Genomic DNA, 16,309 nt, shown 5'->3' with positions numbered 1-16,309 from the left:
GGAGCCCCTTGGGAGCCGCAGCCGGCGCCAGAGCACCAAGCGCACCCCTCCCGCCCCAAAGTCTCTGTCGGGACCGGTCCGCGGGTCTTGTCCGGATTTTGCCCTTGCTTTGGGGCTGGGGGCGACTGCCTGCGGGAACTTGGCCTTGGGGGGCTCCGTGCCCCCCACCCGGAAGCAGGGCCGCGGCCGGGGAGGCAGCGGGAGCTGGGCTTCCCACCTCCTCCTGACCTGAATGTGGACGCCGGAAGGGTCTCGCCACCTGCCTTTTGTATATCATCCTCCAGCCCCCGGCCGGAGTTGGGGGGGCCAGCACTCCGAACTGGGCGAGATGATCCCAGCCAGGTTTGGTTTGTCTGCGAGAATAACGTATTGTTCCCCCGCCCCCCCCACCCCCCCGCTAAGTTTTCTTGTTGCAGAAAATAAAGTCGGATCGGTCGGTCCTCCCAAAAGCCAGTAGAGGTTTGGAGGAATTGGAACGTAGCCTCAACCCCAGCGCCCTAGTTGACCAGTAAAGTAGAGCCCTGAGAAGTGACTATTCCGGCCTTGCCTCACCCCTGATACTTCCCACCCATAGTGAAGCAACTTGCCCCTTGAGAAGGTTTTTTTTTCCCTAGAGTTCGTTTTCTAACCTAGTGATTTACGCCCACTCACCAGCTTTAGGAGAGGTTTTATACCTTAAAATCACAGTAGTTCAGTACATGATTTATGAAAATAAATTGCCATTGGGATTTTCTTCATTCCAGAAGTTTCACTGAAGGTTTGATGAATATCTTAGTTCAGTCAGGTATTTTGCTTCCTTTCAGTGAATTTAAGTGGTAAGGAAATTGAAGGAGGTGGACATTTTGAAATGATTGCAGACCGATTCTGTGTGGAAGCTAAATCTGTGGTCGGGTTGTTTTTAAGAGGACAAAGACATATTGCTGAATGTGCTGTGTATAGCATTTTCTTAATAATCAATATGCCATATTTTAGGTGTACACCTCCAATCTAAAATTGATTATAATTGTATTTCTGAAAGTATACTTATTTTTTAAAGGAAGCTTGTAAATATTCATTCAAACTGGTGGACAGTTGTTGGTTTTTTTTCTTGTCAACACAGCACATTAACCATGCCAGTCTGCAGGATGGAAAATTCTTCATTTGAAAAGTGATATTTCAAAATGATTGTCCCTTAATTTCCAGGACGTGTCATCCAGAATTTCTTGTAGAATCTTAAATATTCCTTCAGATTTTTATAAAGGATGATGTTTGATCAGAATTCATGGTATACATTCCTGGTGTCTGGAAATTGGGCATAGCATTTGATTGAATTGAGCCTTTCAGCCAGACAATGCCTTTGTAAAGCTTGGGATGTTCACAGTTCTGTTTTATAAGTGTTGAGGAAAACTGGAGGGGTTTGTTCATTTGTTGGTCATTTTATTTTTTTAAAAAATTAAAAACGTTTTTAAAGGGGGGAAAACCAGCCTGTCCTAGGGGACAAAGTTAAAAACATACCCCACAATTTATTAGTAAATGACATCTCTTTCAAGTGAAGTATTCAGCTGCATTCTTAATTTTTAAGCAGTTATCTATTCTAGTGTTTTAAAGATACAAATTTGTAGTTTCAAAGATTTTTTCCATAAGGAGTCCGTTACCACCCCTCTGCTAAGGAGTCCCTTACCACCCCTCCACTCCTACCCCCCAAAAAGATTCTGCTGCCAGTTTTACATCTTAAAAGATGTTTTTTTTTTCCCTCTGCTTTAGTAATGGGGAACTATTTCTTATTCCTTTCTTAAGGTTAATTCTTAGATTAAATGGATAATCTTTTGTGGGGATTTGGAAGTGTCTTTGGTTGTAGATTCATTGGTTTGATGTCATAAGGTACAATTCAAGTAACATGAAAGATTCTTTCTTGCCACTAGATGTCAGCATTAATTTAATTACGATCACTTAATGAAATTGGCTGCCTAGAGATTGTGCTTGTTAGGTCCTTTACAGGCCTTTTCTCATTTAAGTGACCATGTATACCCAAATGCTGTTTGCCAGAAAATCAGTAGCAGTGTGTGCTGCTATCTGGCATATAACTTTCGTAGTTTCTTGAGTGGAGTTAGGTTGGATATAATTGGAAGAGAGTGATATTAATTAAGAACAGAATTGGTTTCCATAAAGCTAAATGTCAACTATTCAATGGTTGATGAGCTAGTTTATTTATTTTTCAGGTGTTTCTTTTTTTCTTCCTTCCCAATTTACTTGCCTTATTAGGACCTCAGTCATAACTATTGTTAGCACCTAAATTAGAGGACAGGTGCTTGATCCATGTGCTTAACCACTCTGTATTTTCTTGAAAAGATTTGCTCTAAGTTGAAATGGCTAAAATAACATTTTTCAGTTACTTGTGCAGTGTAGTTGATAATTTGCTTCCTGTTGCCATGAATTATTGAAGTTTGACGCTCCAATTTAGTTATTTCCAAGGGACTGTCCAAATGCCTTATTAAATTGGATTTTGTTTTGTTTTTTCTGCCATTGACTGCTCCAAAAATGTACATGGAACTTGGAAATCCTGGTTACATAAAAATAACTCTTTAAATATTTAACTTCTCCAATATATTTAAAATTAATTGGATGAACACAACTTTTGAAATGACAAAACATGTACTTTGAGTTGTTCTGCCAGTAAATCACACAAGTTTGCGCTGATGCAGCATTAGATTGTCACCTAGGCCTCGTTGGCAGGTATGAGAGTTTTTGAAACAAGTGGCACAGGTTAAGAAGTGAGGTCCTACAGCTAGTTACAGAGCAGATCAAAGCTAACTTTAAACGTATAACTTTGACTCATGAGTACAGTGTTCTCGCTCACTGAAAAAATGAGTATGGGAGGCTTTAAAAGTTGTCTTAGGGAATTCCCTGGTGGCCCAGTGGTTAGGACTCCCGCTTTCACTGCAGGGGGTTGGGGTTCAATCCCTGGTGGGGGAACTGAGATCCTGGAAGCTGCGTGGCACAGCCAAAAAAAAAAAAAGTTGTCTTAGAGAGAACCTATCATACTTTCTCCTCTGTGATTCTAGTGGAGCTCCTATAAATTTAATGGAATCCTATTAGTGGTTCAGGACAAATTTGACTAAAAGTTAAATTCAGAAGTCCTGCTTATTATCTGGAATGAAATTTTCCAGTTGCTAACAAGGTACATAAATATATGCTTTTGTCCCAAGCTATTTCTCTAAAGCACTGTATCTAGTTAAGTCTATTACCCATTTCTAGTTCCTTTCACATCTTTTCTTCAAATGTGTTTGAAAACTTCAGTTGTAGAGAGGGTTGATTGGTAGAAAATATGAAGGAAAATGGGAAACCATTACTTGTTTTTTTAAGTAGGCAAGCTGTCTTCCTCCTATCTCTTGCTCTATACCAGTAGTTCTCAAATTTTTTTGTCTCAGGACCCCTTTACACTCTTAAAAGTTATTGAGGACCCTAAGAGCTTACCTTTGAAAAGTCTAGAAAACACAAGAATACGCAATGCATAATTCCCTTAGCTGTCATCACATGTCATGTTACCTCTAGAAAATTCTGTATCTTGTGAGAGAATAAGCATGAAAATGGCAAATAACATCTTAGTATTATGAAAATAGTTTAGCTTCGCAAACTCTTGAAAGGATCTTGGGAATCCCAAGGGTCACATACTTTGAGGACCACTGCTCTGTATCGCTGTATTATAGAAAATACACTCTCTGCGTTGCTGGGTTTTTTTTTCCCCTACCATGTCATCATCAGGTTATTGATTTTATTAACAGGTACTTAAGTGTAGGTAAGAAATTATAATATTTTGGGGACAGTTCACTCCTGCACAATCTCAAAGCAAAGGTGTTCAATCAGTAACCCTGTCCACAGTATCATCATTGAGACAGAACGTAAACACCTTCCTTGAGCACATTTACAAAGCACTAGGACAACAAATGCATACTAGTAAATACAAGAATGTTGAGGTTAATCAGGAGAGGCTTCCTCAAGATCATGAATTTTCATCCAGTCAGAGGTAGAAGAACATTCCCAGCAGAAAAAAGGCATGTAGTTATCCTTATTGTTTTGCTCAGGCTAATATTAAAATAAATTTATATTTTCTTTCCAAGTGAATATTTAGGGAGGACACCCAGAGAATTTTTAATTTGTTGTAATTTTACCAGCAGACGATTGAGAATTAACTGTCTCTCTCTATATATATAGTATTGTATCTTAAACAATCCATGCCAGGTAGATAGAATTTTTTTATAAAAGATTAAAGTATTCTTACGAAAGAGGGGGCAAGTTGTATCAATATTTTTAATAGGTAAGGGAAATTAAGAGGAGTTCACTGAAAAAACAAATAGGCCTGGCTCATTCATTGTTCATCTTTTAAATGATTTTATCACCTTTCATTAACTGTTTGCCACATTTGCTTTATCTCTTTCACTTGTATGCTTATTCACCATTAGAAAGTAAGGTGCAAATATAATGACATTTACCCCTGAATACTTCTTCTATATAATCACAATATCATCACTTCCAAGGGATTTAATATTACATTTTATATTCAGATTTTTAAGTTGTCCTCAAAATATTTTTTTATAGCTTGGAGGGGTTGGGGAGGTGGCAGTTAAGGTTCTTAAATCTAATAAAACATTAGACTCTTTAATCTAGAAAATTCCTCCCACTTTTTCACTGTTTTCATTCTTTCATGACTTTTTGAAGAATCCAGCCCAGATGGCTTGTCAAATGTTCTACACAGCAGATTTGTCTGATTGAGAGGATTATAGGAAGATTTTGGTCTAGCTCCATCTCTAAACTTTAGTAGTGTAGTAGGAACCCCCCACTAATGTCCTTAAAATAAAGAAGTCCTACTTTCTAGACTAGTTCCAACAGTTTCTATAGCAGTGGAGTATTATTTGAGACTCTCATCAGTTGAGAATAATTAGGATAATCATTTCGGTCTGTATAGCTACTGATCACTAAATTTAAAAAGATACAGATCAGAAGACCTGGATTCTTCCCCCCCACACACACACATAGCTTGGTTTTTATTGAGGTGCTGTCCTAGGCACTTCTCCAATCCTTCAAATAATCTTGTGCAGCCAGTACAAAAAAATGAGGAAACTGAGAGTAATCCATATTAGATTAAAGTCCATATTAGACTGATAAATATATATGTATATATATAAAAAATAAATATCTATTTGCTAGAAGACCCTTATTCTTAATTTCATTTTTTGCCCCTGAGTAGCTGGGTGACCTTGGACAAGTCATATAAATTCTTAAGGCCTCAGTTTTCTCACTGTTAAAAGAAAGGACGGGTTCTGGTGTCTATATCCCTTTCAGTTCAAGAGTCTAATAAGCAGCCTAATCTTTGATAATAGCTTCCTAATTAATTAGAGAAAAACATGAACTGTTCATTTGAAAACTGTAGAGCACGAAATGAGTACATAAAAATGTGATTCCATTACAGTATTTCCTTGATTCCAAGGTATAGTTTCATATTTTAACCTTTTTTTATTTCCTCTATTTTTTTGGTCGCGCTGCATGGCATGCGGGATCTTAGTTCCCTAACCAGGGATATAGAACCCAAGCCGCCCCGCAGTGGACGTGCAGTGTCTTAACCACTGGACCGCCTGGGAAGTCCCCATTTTAACATTTTTGAAATGAGAATGCATCTTGATCAAATTGCATGTATATTATTGTGGCAGTACTTTTTTTTTCTTCCAGAAGAGCCATTATTAAATTGATAACATATCTTAAAGTCTTTACAGCGTCTTAAACAAAATTGCAGAAGCCCAGCATACTGTATTTCAAGGCATCTAAGATATCTGAGAAAGAAATGCTGGCAATTATATTGTAATATATCATATATTGGAAGACCATTCCACTGTCAAATGTTAAAAGATGAAAAATGTATATCTTAGAATCAACTAAGATTTGATATTAGAGATTAGGTTTGACAGGAAAAGTGTGCATTTCATAACACGTATATATGGAATTTAAGAAAAAAAAATGTTATGAAGAACCTAGGGGTAAAACAGGAATAAAGACACAGACTACTGGAGAACGGACTTGAGAATATGGGGAGGGGGAAGGGTGAGCTGTGATCGGGCGAGAGAGAGACATGGACATATATATACTAACAAACAGTAAGGTAGATAGCCAGTGGGAAGCAGCTGCATGGCCCAGGGATACCGGCTCAGTGCTTTGTGACTGCCTGGAGGCGTGGGATAGGGAGGGTGGGAGGGAGGGAGACGACGCAAGAGGGAAGAGATATGGGAACATATGTATATCTGATTCACTTTGTTATAAAGCAGAAACTAACACACCATTGTAAAGCAATTATACCCCAATAAAGATGTTTAAAAAAAAAAAAAAAAAGGGCCATAGTGGCACAACAAAAAAGATTTCTAAATAAACACAAGTGAAGAAAAATTTTTATTACTGACCACTTAAGTTAGAAAATGATAAAAAGAATAAACATGGCATTTAAAATCTTGAAGTAATTAACAAAGAAAAAAACAAATCTGTTCTTCACGCTAGAGCAGCAAATAACAGAGGGGCCAAGCTAAACGTCTTCATTGTAGACTGATTTGTTCCATTAGTTCCCTTTTGTTTTTATAGTATATATTTTCCTAATCTCTAAATACACTGTTTTTGACATAGTCATCATCTTTGTATATCAGATTCTAGAATTTTATTTTCCTGTCTTGGGTAAATTGCCAAATTGCTAGGATTTTTGTTTTGTTTTAATAACTGGAGAAATGAAATTTCTTCCCTTTAGCCTTGGGAAATAATTAAAATATCCCCAAATTTAGAGCTACACTTTAAATAAGATAATTTTGTTTTGCAAGTTAACATACATTGTCAACAGTTAACATTAAACTGCTCACCTTGGGGAAAATTAGTGTATTGCTGTTTTTCAGAGGTCACTTTGCTTCCTTCTGAATCCTAAACAAAAGATAGATATATGCTCTATCGTGTCTTTGTTTTTATGCTATCAGTCAGTCAGTGCTTATAGAACATTTATGAATGGAAGAATACCACATTAAATACTGTTCTTTTCCTACAGTATTAACTAATGCTTCAAATCTTTTTGGCTTTTGTGGTGCTGTTCTAGTTTGTCTGTCTTTGTGACCTCCTATTTTCTAATTTTTCTTTTTTTAGTTGAAGTATAGTTGATTAACAGTATTCGTTTTAGGTGTATATTTTCTGATCTTTTTTTACCAGTTTTAGTTATAATGGTCAGTTGAGACTCCATTTATAAGCCTTTATTTTCTTGTCTTTTACTTCATTTGGGATTCATCTGCAGTGGTTTCAGCTATCTTCATGTGAAATTTCCAGAACCATATCTTTAGTCTTAACATTACAGTTGCTTACAGAAAATGACCAATCAGCTGTACCAATACTAGCTCTCTCCCAAAATGGGTGATCTTTTTCCTTTTAAACTTACTTCTCATTACTGTCTGATTTTCCTGCTCAAAACATGAGAGATTTTATTCCTCTCAGCTTTGCCTACATATCTGATCTGTCTTCAGAAGTAGTTTGCTTGCTAATGGTTTATTCCTTCCAGGCTTTGTGCCTTTGTTCTGTCAGTATTAACTTGGCAGTCCTTGCTTGTCCTCTCTTCCTTTAAAGCCTAGTTCAAATCTTGTATCTTGTGAAGTCCCTTGGTTGACCTTATCTGGTTATTTATTCATATTCTCATCCCCCAGTCAGCTGTATACTCATACTAGTCAGTACTCATTCCATTGCATTTCTAGATTATTAAGAGATACCTAAATTCTAGTATTTAACTAGATTCAGTGCAGCAAAATTCTAGTATAATAAAATAATTTAGAAACTACCTTGGAAATTAGTACAGCAGTAATTGACCTTAACTTTTCACTTTGTAAATAAACCTTTTTTTTCACTTTTGAGATGTAATTGATATATAGCACTGTATAAGTTTAAGGTGTACAGAATAGTGATTTGACTTTAAAAAAATTAGGAAATCATCACCACAGTGGGTTTAGTTCCAGTATTTAGCTCAGAAATGATCAGAGGTTATAGAGTTCACAAATAGAAAAAGTATTTTTCTACAAAGTTGTGTTAGAGGGTGTCTCACATCAAGTAGTTTTAACAACGTTAACAACAATGCAACCCCCAATTCTTATTCCTCAGAGGCACCACTTTCAAGTCTTTGGGTTGTCTTCTATTTGATAATATCTGTTGACTTCCTACTACGAAAGATGAGAATTTAGCCTGCTTTATTCCCCCTCATCACACACAAAAAGACATACTCTCTTTTCCTTCCTCCAGTAACATGATAAAATTTCTTTTTTCCTCACATAAAGTTCAGTACCAGTGTTCATGGCAACGTGTTTACGCAGGATTAGGGCACTGGTTTCATTTGTGGTCCAGGTTTACCAGAGGGGTTTTCATTACTAATATATTATTTGCAATTTTCACTCTCATTCTTTAATGCAGAAGAAGCGGATATGAAAATTCATTTGTTTCTGTTAAACCACAGATCAGAGATTTGTAAAAATGTAACTCATTAAATATTTTGTTTTAGAAACAGTTACTTAACGTTAATACATATTGGGTTTATTATTTTTTTTTCAGTAGACACTGAACAAATGTTTATAACTTACTAGTTAGAAATAGATTCCACCATATTTTAAAATATAATTTTTTAGAATTACTCTTAGTACTTAAACCTTATTACGTTTTCATTTACTTTGAAATGAAAAGAACTGTTTACCTTCATACCTGTCATTTGGCATACTGGGATTTAGGGAATAGCTAGTATTTAATATTAGAGTATCAAAACCTTTATTAGCTCAACCCAGTTTGCCAGAATTTTTGTCCCTATAATCTCAGGAGAAAGCAAACTTGTATCAAAAGTTTCATCGGTATTTCATTGCAAGTATTTGTCAAGAATTTGTTTTTAGGTGCTATGAGAGATAGAAGCATAAGACAGCCCTTGCCTAATTGACTTAGCCTTGATGTAGATTTATCTCAATCACATCTCAGTGTTGCACTTTCAGCAACACCTATACAGTGAGAATTAACGACCAGGTTGATCACTTTGAGTCAGTGCAAAATACTCAGGAAACAAAGAACAAATGTATTTTGTGTAGTAGGTTTTATTAAGATAAAAAAGATACTGGGATATCTCAGAAATATAAGAACTAAGTATATGAAGCAAAGTTTTCAAATTAGTGGTAAGTTAAACAAAATTTATTTAACATAATTTTTATATAGCATTTTATAATTTACCAAGTGATTTAGTGTGTGTTATTTAATCCTAATGACATCCCTATATAGTAGATACTATCCATATTTTACATTTTTCAAATAGAAGCTGACTTGCTCAAGGATGTATATTGGTTGGAGTCAAATTTAGGTGTTGTGACTTCAGATCCTGTGCTTTTTTTTTTTTTTTTTTGCGGTATGTGGGCCTCTCTTGTGGCCTCTTCCGTTGCGGAGCGCAGGCTCAGCGGCCATGGCTCACGGCCCAACCACTCCGTGGCATGTGGGATCTTCCCGGACCAGGGCATGAACCTGTGTACCCTGCATTGGCAGGCGGACTCTCAACCACTGTGCCACCAGGGAAGCCCCAGATCCTGTACTTTTATTGTATAAAGACACCATATGTTTTTAAAGGATTCAAAGTAGTTAAGTTTCTGCTGTACATGTTGAAATATTTTGGAGGATATGACAGTATCTAGTATAGGCTTTGGCCATCATAATGTCATACTTAACCCAAATCACTAGAAGAAATAATTAAAAACTCTCATTCTGGTTATAGATTATAAAAACTTTGTGAGCAGTTAGACTCAAGTTTGAATATGTTTTTGGCCAAAGGAGAATTTTCTTATTTCAAACTGTTAAAAACCTTCAAATATGTTGCTTTAATGATCATCAGGATTATAGTCTCTGACCATAAAAGCAGGGATACATCCAGAACATTCAACAAATACCTAAAGTAAGACTCAGCACTTCCACTGCAGGGGGCATGGGTTCAATCCCTGGTGAGGGAACCAAGATCCTGCAAGCCATGTCTCACAGCCAAAAAATTTAAATAAATAAATATATATATATATTTAAGGAGTAAAGTATTCCTTGCCTACACATAATACTTATTTTTAAATGCAGTATTGTAATTTACAATGCGGGATTCACCCACGTATACTGATTCAAAGATTCATATAGCAAACTGGGGAATAATACTGGCACAGAGAATTTTGAACCATCAGTTATGAGCCTAATTTAATTGTTACCAATTTGGTTTTCACTTTTTAAAATTCTTTCTCATTCTCTCTTCCCATAGGTTTGTAAAAGAATGGACTTGGTCTGCCAGAGAATGTTGAATCAGGGATTTCTAAAAGTGGAGAGGTACCATAATCTATGTCAGAAACAAGTTAAGGCACAACTCCCAAGGTATGTTACGGTTAGCATTGGCAATAATTTACAATTGGGGATTTTGTTTGTTTCTTGATTTTTTGTTTGTTTGTTTGTTTTTAATCTCACTAAGGGTTTACTTGGGTTAAATGGTTTCCAAATTTTTGTAGCAAAGGGTACACAGATCACAATAAATCATTTTACTATGGTTTGTTCAACTCTCGCCATATCTGTTCAACATTTTGGTTCAAACTAGGGCATTTAGGAAAGAAAATGAAATAAAAAGCATCCAGATTGAAAAGGAAGAAGTAAAATTCTCTATTCACAGATGATATGATCTTGTATACACATGATGTTGTATATAAAATACATTAATTATTAGAGCTAGAAATGAGCTCAGCAGGGATCCTGGATACAAGATTAGTACACAAAAATCAATTGTATTGGGACTTCCCTGGTGGTCCAGCGGTTAAGTCTCCATGCTCCCAATGCAGAGGGCCCAGGTTCAATCCCTGGTCAGGGAACTGGATCCCACATGCTGCAACTAAAGAAAGATCCTGTGTCCCACAACTAAGACCCAGCACAGCCAAATAAATAAATAAATAAATGTATGTATGTATAATCCTATGCACTAGCAATAAACAATCCAAAAATGAAGTTAAGACAATTCCATTTACAATAGCATCAAAAAGAATTTAAACAACTTAGTAATGAATATAACCAAAAAAGTATAAAACTTGTATATTAGAAACCACAAAACACTGTTAAAAGAAATTAAAGAAGACTTAAATAAACAGAAAGGCATTCTATGTTCTTGGATTGGAAGATTTCATATTAAGATGGTAATACTCCTCAAATTGATATATATATATTCAGTGCAACCCCTGTCAAAATCCTAGCAGTCTTTTTGCAGAAATTGACAGGCTGATCCTGTAATTCCTATAGAAATGCAAAAGGCGCAGAAATCAAAACAATCTTGAAAAAGAGCAAAATTGGAAGACTACCATTTCCCAGTTTCAGAACTTACTACAAAGTTACAATAATCAAGAGTGTGGGGCTTCCCTGGTGGCGCAGTGGTTGAGAGTCCGCCTGCCAATGCAGGGGACACGAGTTTGTGCCCCGGTCTGGGAAGATCCCACGTGCTGCGGAGCGGCTGGGCCCATGAGCCATGGCCGCTGAGCCTGCGCATCCGGAGCCTGTGTTCCACAAACGGGAGAGACCACAACAGTGAGAGGCCCGCGTACCGCAAAAAAAAAAAAAAAAAAAAAAAAAAAGAGTGTGGTGCTGGCGTAAGGACAGACATACAGGGACTTCCCTGGTGGTGCAGTGGTTAAGAATCTGCCTGCTGCGCCCTGGTCTGGGAGGATCCTATGTGCCGTGGAGCAACTGAGCCTGTGTGCCGCGGCTACTGGGCCTGCACTGTGGAGCCTGCGAGCCACAGCTGCTGAAGTCCATGAGCCTGGAGCCCGTGCTTCGCAGCAGGGGAAGCCACTACAGTGGGAAGCCCACGCACCGCAGCAAGGAGTAGCCCTCGCTCACTGCAACTGGAGAGGGCCTGTGCACAGCAATGAAGACCCAACGCAGCCAAAAATAAAATAATAAAAATTAAAAAAAAAAAAAGGAATCTGCCTGCCAATGCAGGGGTCACATGTTCGATCCATGGACTGGGAAGATCCCACATGCTGCGGAGCAGCTAAACCCGTGTGCCACCCATGTGCTACTGAAGTCCACGCGCCTAGAGCCCACGCTCCACAACAAGAGAAGCCACCGCAGTGAGAAGCCCACGCACCTCAATGAAGAGTAGCCCCTGCTTGCCACAACCAGAGAAAGCCCACATGCAGCAACAAAGACCCAAGGCAGCCAAAAAATAAATTAATTAATTTTAAAAGAAAGCATAGATATACAGATCAATGGAATAGAATTGAGAGTCCAGAAAGTGAACCCTTAAATTTTTAGTCAATTGATTTTCAACAAGAATGCCAAGAAAATTCATTGATGAAGGATTAGTGTTTTCAACAAATAACACTGGGACAAAAGAATGAAGTTGGAAACCTTTCTCAAACCATATACAAAAATTAACTGAAAATGAGTTACAGGCTTAAGTGTAAATGTCAGTGCTGTATTATAAAACCTTGAGAGGAAAACATAGTCATAAACCTTCATGAACTTGCATTAGGCAGTGGTTTTTTAGATACGACACCAAAAGCACAAGTAACAAAAGAAAAAAGTAGACAAACGAGAATTCATCAAAGTTTAAAATTTCTGTGCCTCAAAGGACACCATCCAGAAAATGAAAAGACAGCCTGCAGAATGGGAGAAGACATTCGCAGCTCATATATCTGTTAGAGGACTTATATCCAGATTGTATTAGAAACTCTTATAACTCAACAATAAAAAGATAAATAACCCCAATTTGAAAGTGGGCAAAGAATTCGATAGAAATTTCTCCAAAGAAGATATACTAAAGGCCAAAAAGCCCATCAAAGATACTCAGCATCATTAATCATCAGGGCATTGCAAATCAAAATAGTATGGGATACTGGTTTACACCCACTAGGATGGATGGCTAAAATTTAAAAAGACAAATGTTGGGAAGGAGGTGGACAAATTGGAATTTTCACATGTTACTGGTGAGATTATAAAATGGTGCAGCCACTTTACAAAACAGTTTCTCAAAAAGTTAAACATAGAGTCACCAAATGACCCAGCAGTTTCACTCCTAAGTATATACTCAGGAGAAGTGAAAATATGTCTACACAAAAACTTGTACACACATATTCATAGCAGCATTATTCATCATAGCCAGAAAGTGGAAACAACCCAAAGGTCCATCAACAGATGAATGGATAATCAAAATAATGGTATGTCCATATAATAGAATATTATTCAGCAATAAAAAGGAATGAAGAACCACTGAGACGTGCTACAACATGGATGAACCTTGAAAACTATGCCACCTGAAAGAAGATAGACACAGAACACCACATAATATTATGATTATGATTCCAATTATCTGAAGTGTCCACAATAGGCAAATCTATAGAAACCGAAAGTAAATTAGTTCTTGCCGGGGCTGGGTAATGGGAGTGATTGATAATGGTTACAGGCTTTCCTTTTTTTTTTTTAATATCTTTATTGGAGTATAATTGCTTTACAATGTCTTGTTAGTTTCTGCTGTACAACAAAGTGAATCAGCTGTATGTATACATATATCCCCATATCCCCTCCCTCTTGTGTCTCCCTCCCACCCTCCCTCCCTATCCCACCCCTCTAGGTTGTCACAAAGCATCGAGCTGATCTCCCTGTGCTATGCAGCAGCTTCCCACTAGCCATCCATTTTACATTTGGTAGTGTATATATGTCGATGCTACTCTCTCCCTTCATCCCAGCTTCCCCTTGGCTTTCTTTTTGTGATAATGAAAATGTTCTGAAATTGGATAGTGGTGATGGGAACACAACTGTGAATATAGTAAAAACCACTAAATTGTACCCTTTAAAAGTGAATTTTATTGTATGTGAATTATGTCTCAATAAAACTTTTTAAAAGTTTAAATGAGCTGATTTTATAGGCAAAAATATATGGTTTCTTGTCTTCATGTCCATGTGTAATTCTTTCATTAATTTCCCTAATAGCCATTAGGCTTGACAAAGCCAAAGAACAAAACAAAAACTAATTTTTTTCAAATATTTTATCAGTGAGTATTGGATTAATCCTTGGCAAGGATTTCTAAACATAATGATTAATTTATCATGACAGTTAAACAAATTATGACCCAATTGTAGATTTCTAAATTAACGTGTAAATGTTAGACTTACATTAAGGCATTTTGTTTGGTTAACATTGTAGTCCACAGTACTTCTTTTAATGGTTGCCTTTTTTTTTTTTTTTTTTTGGTAGGAGAGAGTCAGAGAGGAGAAACCATTCATTAGCTCGTCATGCAGACATCCTCGCTGCTGTTGAAACAAGGCTGTCTCTCTTAAATATGACTTTCATGAAGTATGTGGACTCCAATCTCTGTTGCTTCATTCCAGGAAAGGTAAAATAGAATCCCTTACCTAGAACAGCTGGATTGCACTGTGCAAACTTTAAATTATTATAAAGTTACAGAGTGATTTTTTAAATACTAGAATTATTTCTACTTCTTTGAATGCATTTCTATGAATGGCTTTGTTTAGCTTCTGTGCAATAACATATACATATGTATCATTTATGTGATCTTTATATTTAAAATTATGATTTTGAAATATACTATAGAAGCACTACTATTCTTTAGAAAAGCTTTTTAAGGGTTCATACTCAAGAAAAAATTCTGCACTTTTACTTTTTGTTAAGATGCCAGACATACAGCAATGAATAGGATAGGTATTGTTCCTGCCTCAAGATTGTTATAATTTGGGGGAGGTGGAGTAGGAAAGACAAGCTGGTTTTGTTTTGTTTGAGAAATGTTTCATGAAGACAACTTACAAACTTTCAGATTTGACAAGAATAGATAATTACTGTGTAACAGTATACTCAGAGCTAAGTAATAGTGCTGTTTAACACAGAAAAAAAGTATATTGTGATATATTTATTGTTACTAAGTTAATAAAGATCCCAGCGTTCAACATGCTACTCATACGTTCACTAGTATCTTGCTTCTTGAATTGAGTGTAAATTCAGAATGAGATAATGTCTATATCTTTTTATGTCCAAGAGATGGAGGTAGAATTAAAGATCATTTTGTTACTTAGTTGATATTGGCAAAAGGTTCCCTTAACATGGTTGGAACTAATTAATACCTAGTAAAATTTGAATGTTCTCTTTTTGTTATTTCCATGGATAATTAACATTGGCAATATTTTTAATGTACTTTCTCCATTTTCAACTTTCTGTGATGTACGTTGGGAGCCAGAGGAGTCCTGTTTCTTTTGTTTGTTTGTTTTTGTGTTTGCGGTACGCGGGTCTCTCACCATTGTGGCCTCTCCCATTGCGGAGCACAGACTCCGGATGTGCAGGCTCAGCGGCCATGGCTCACGGGCCCAGCCGCTCCATGGCACGTGGGATCTTCCTGGACCGGGGCACGAACCCGTGTCCCCTGCATCGGCAGGTGGACTCTCAAGCACTGCGCCACCAGGGAAGCCCTCCTGTTTCTTATTTAAAGTATCCTTTGGTATAGCTCACTTTCCTCATATTAGCTACCGATGCTTCTGCACGGTACTATAAAAGAGTGACCAGGGGCTTCCCTGGTGGCGCCGTGGTTGAGAGTCCGCCTGCTGATGCAGGGGACACGGGTTCACGCCCTGGTCCGGGAAGGTCCCATATGCCGCGGAGCGGCTGGGCCCGTGAGCCATGGCCGCTGAGCCTGCGCGTCCGGAGCCTGTGCTCTGCAACGGGAGAGGCCACAACAGTGAGAGGCCTGCGTACCGCAAAAACAAAAACAAACAAAATAAATAAATAAATAAAAGGGTGACTGGTTAGAAACTTTAGATTCTGATTCTTATGCCAGATTTTATCCAGGTCTGATTCATAGGCCTTAACTTTTAGGTGTTCCTGGGATGTTCACTGAACTAGAATAGGTTGTCTCCTGTAGACTTGTAGTTTTTATTGCATATCATAAGGTTATGAATAGTTAAGACGCATCTCCAAGCTTCATAACCTTAGAGACAATTCAGTCAGTTGTTAACGAGAGTTGAGTAGTTTGCAGCCAAGTCCATATGGCCTGCAAAGCCAAAGATATTTTAGTACCTGACCTTTGCAGAAGTTGCCCATCTTTTGTTCTAATTTATCAGGATCATGTGATTAGAATGATATTTACTATCTATACAAATGAAGTTGAATCTAGTTGAGTCCTGCTGGTTTTTTGGAAACCACTTGTTTTTGCTTTTAATTCTAGTACCAACTGAGGTGGTGGTAGCAATGGAGAATGTCTTCAGCTTTCAAGCTGATGTGTACCACCCTGGGCAT

The 16,309-nt window shown here is 37.4% G+C and overlaps 1 protein-coding gene across 1 annotated transcript in view; it reads left to right on the top strand.

The window, feature by feature from the left end:
* FBXO28 (F-box protein 28) overlaps positions 1–16,309 on the top strand; it is a 28,651-nt gene that overhangs the window by 395 nt on the left and 11,947 nt on the right. The window contains exons 2-3 of the mRNA XM_007454483.1: positions 10,295–10,404; positions 14,264–14,402. Coding sequence (XP_007454545.1) covers positions 10,295–10,404; positions 14,264–14,402 — 249 coding nt within the window. The remainder of the gene's footprint in view (positions 1–10,294; positions 10,405–14,263; positions 14,403–16,309) is intronic.

The sequence above is a fragment of the Lipotes vexillifer genome, unplaced genomic scaffold, assembly GCF_000442215.2.
Source record: "Lipotes vexillifer unplaced genomic scaffold, Lipotes_vexillifer_v1.1 scaffold634, whole genome shotgun sequence".
NCBI classification, from domain to species: domain Eukaryota; kingdom Metazoa; phylum Chordata; class Mammalia; order Artiodactyla; family Lipotidae; genus Lipotes; species Lipotes vexillifer.
This window is presented reverse-complemented; position numbering and strand designations above follow the sequence as displayed.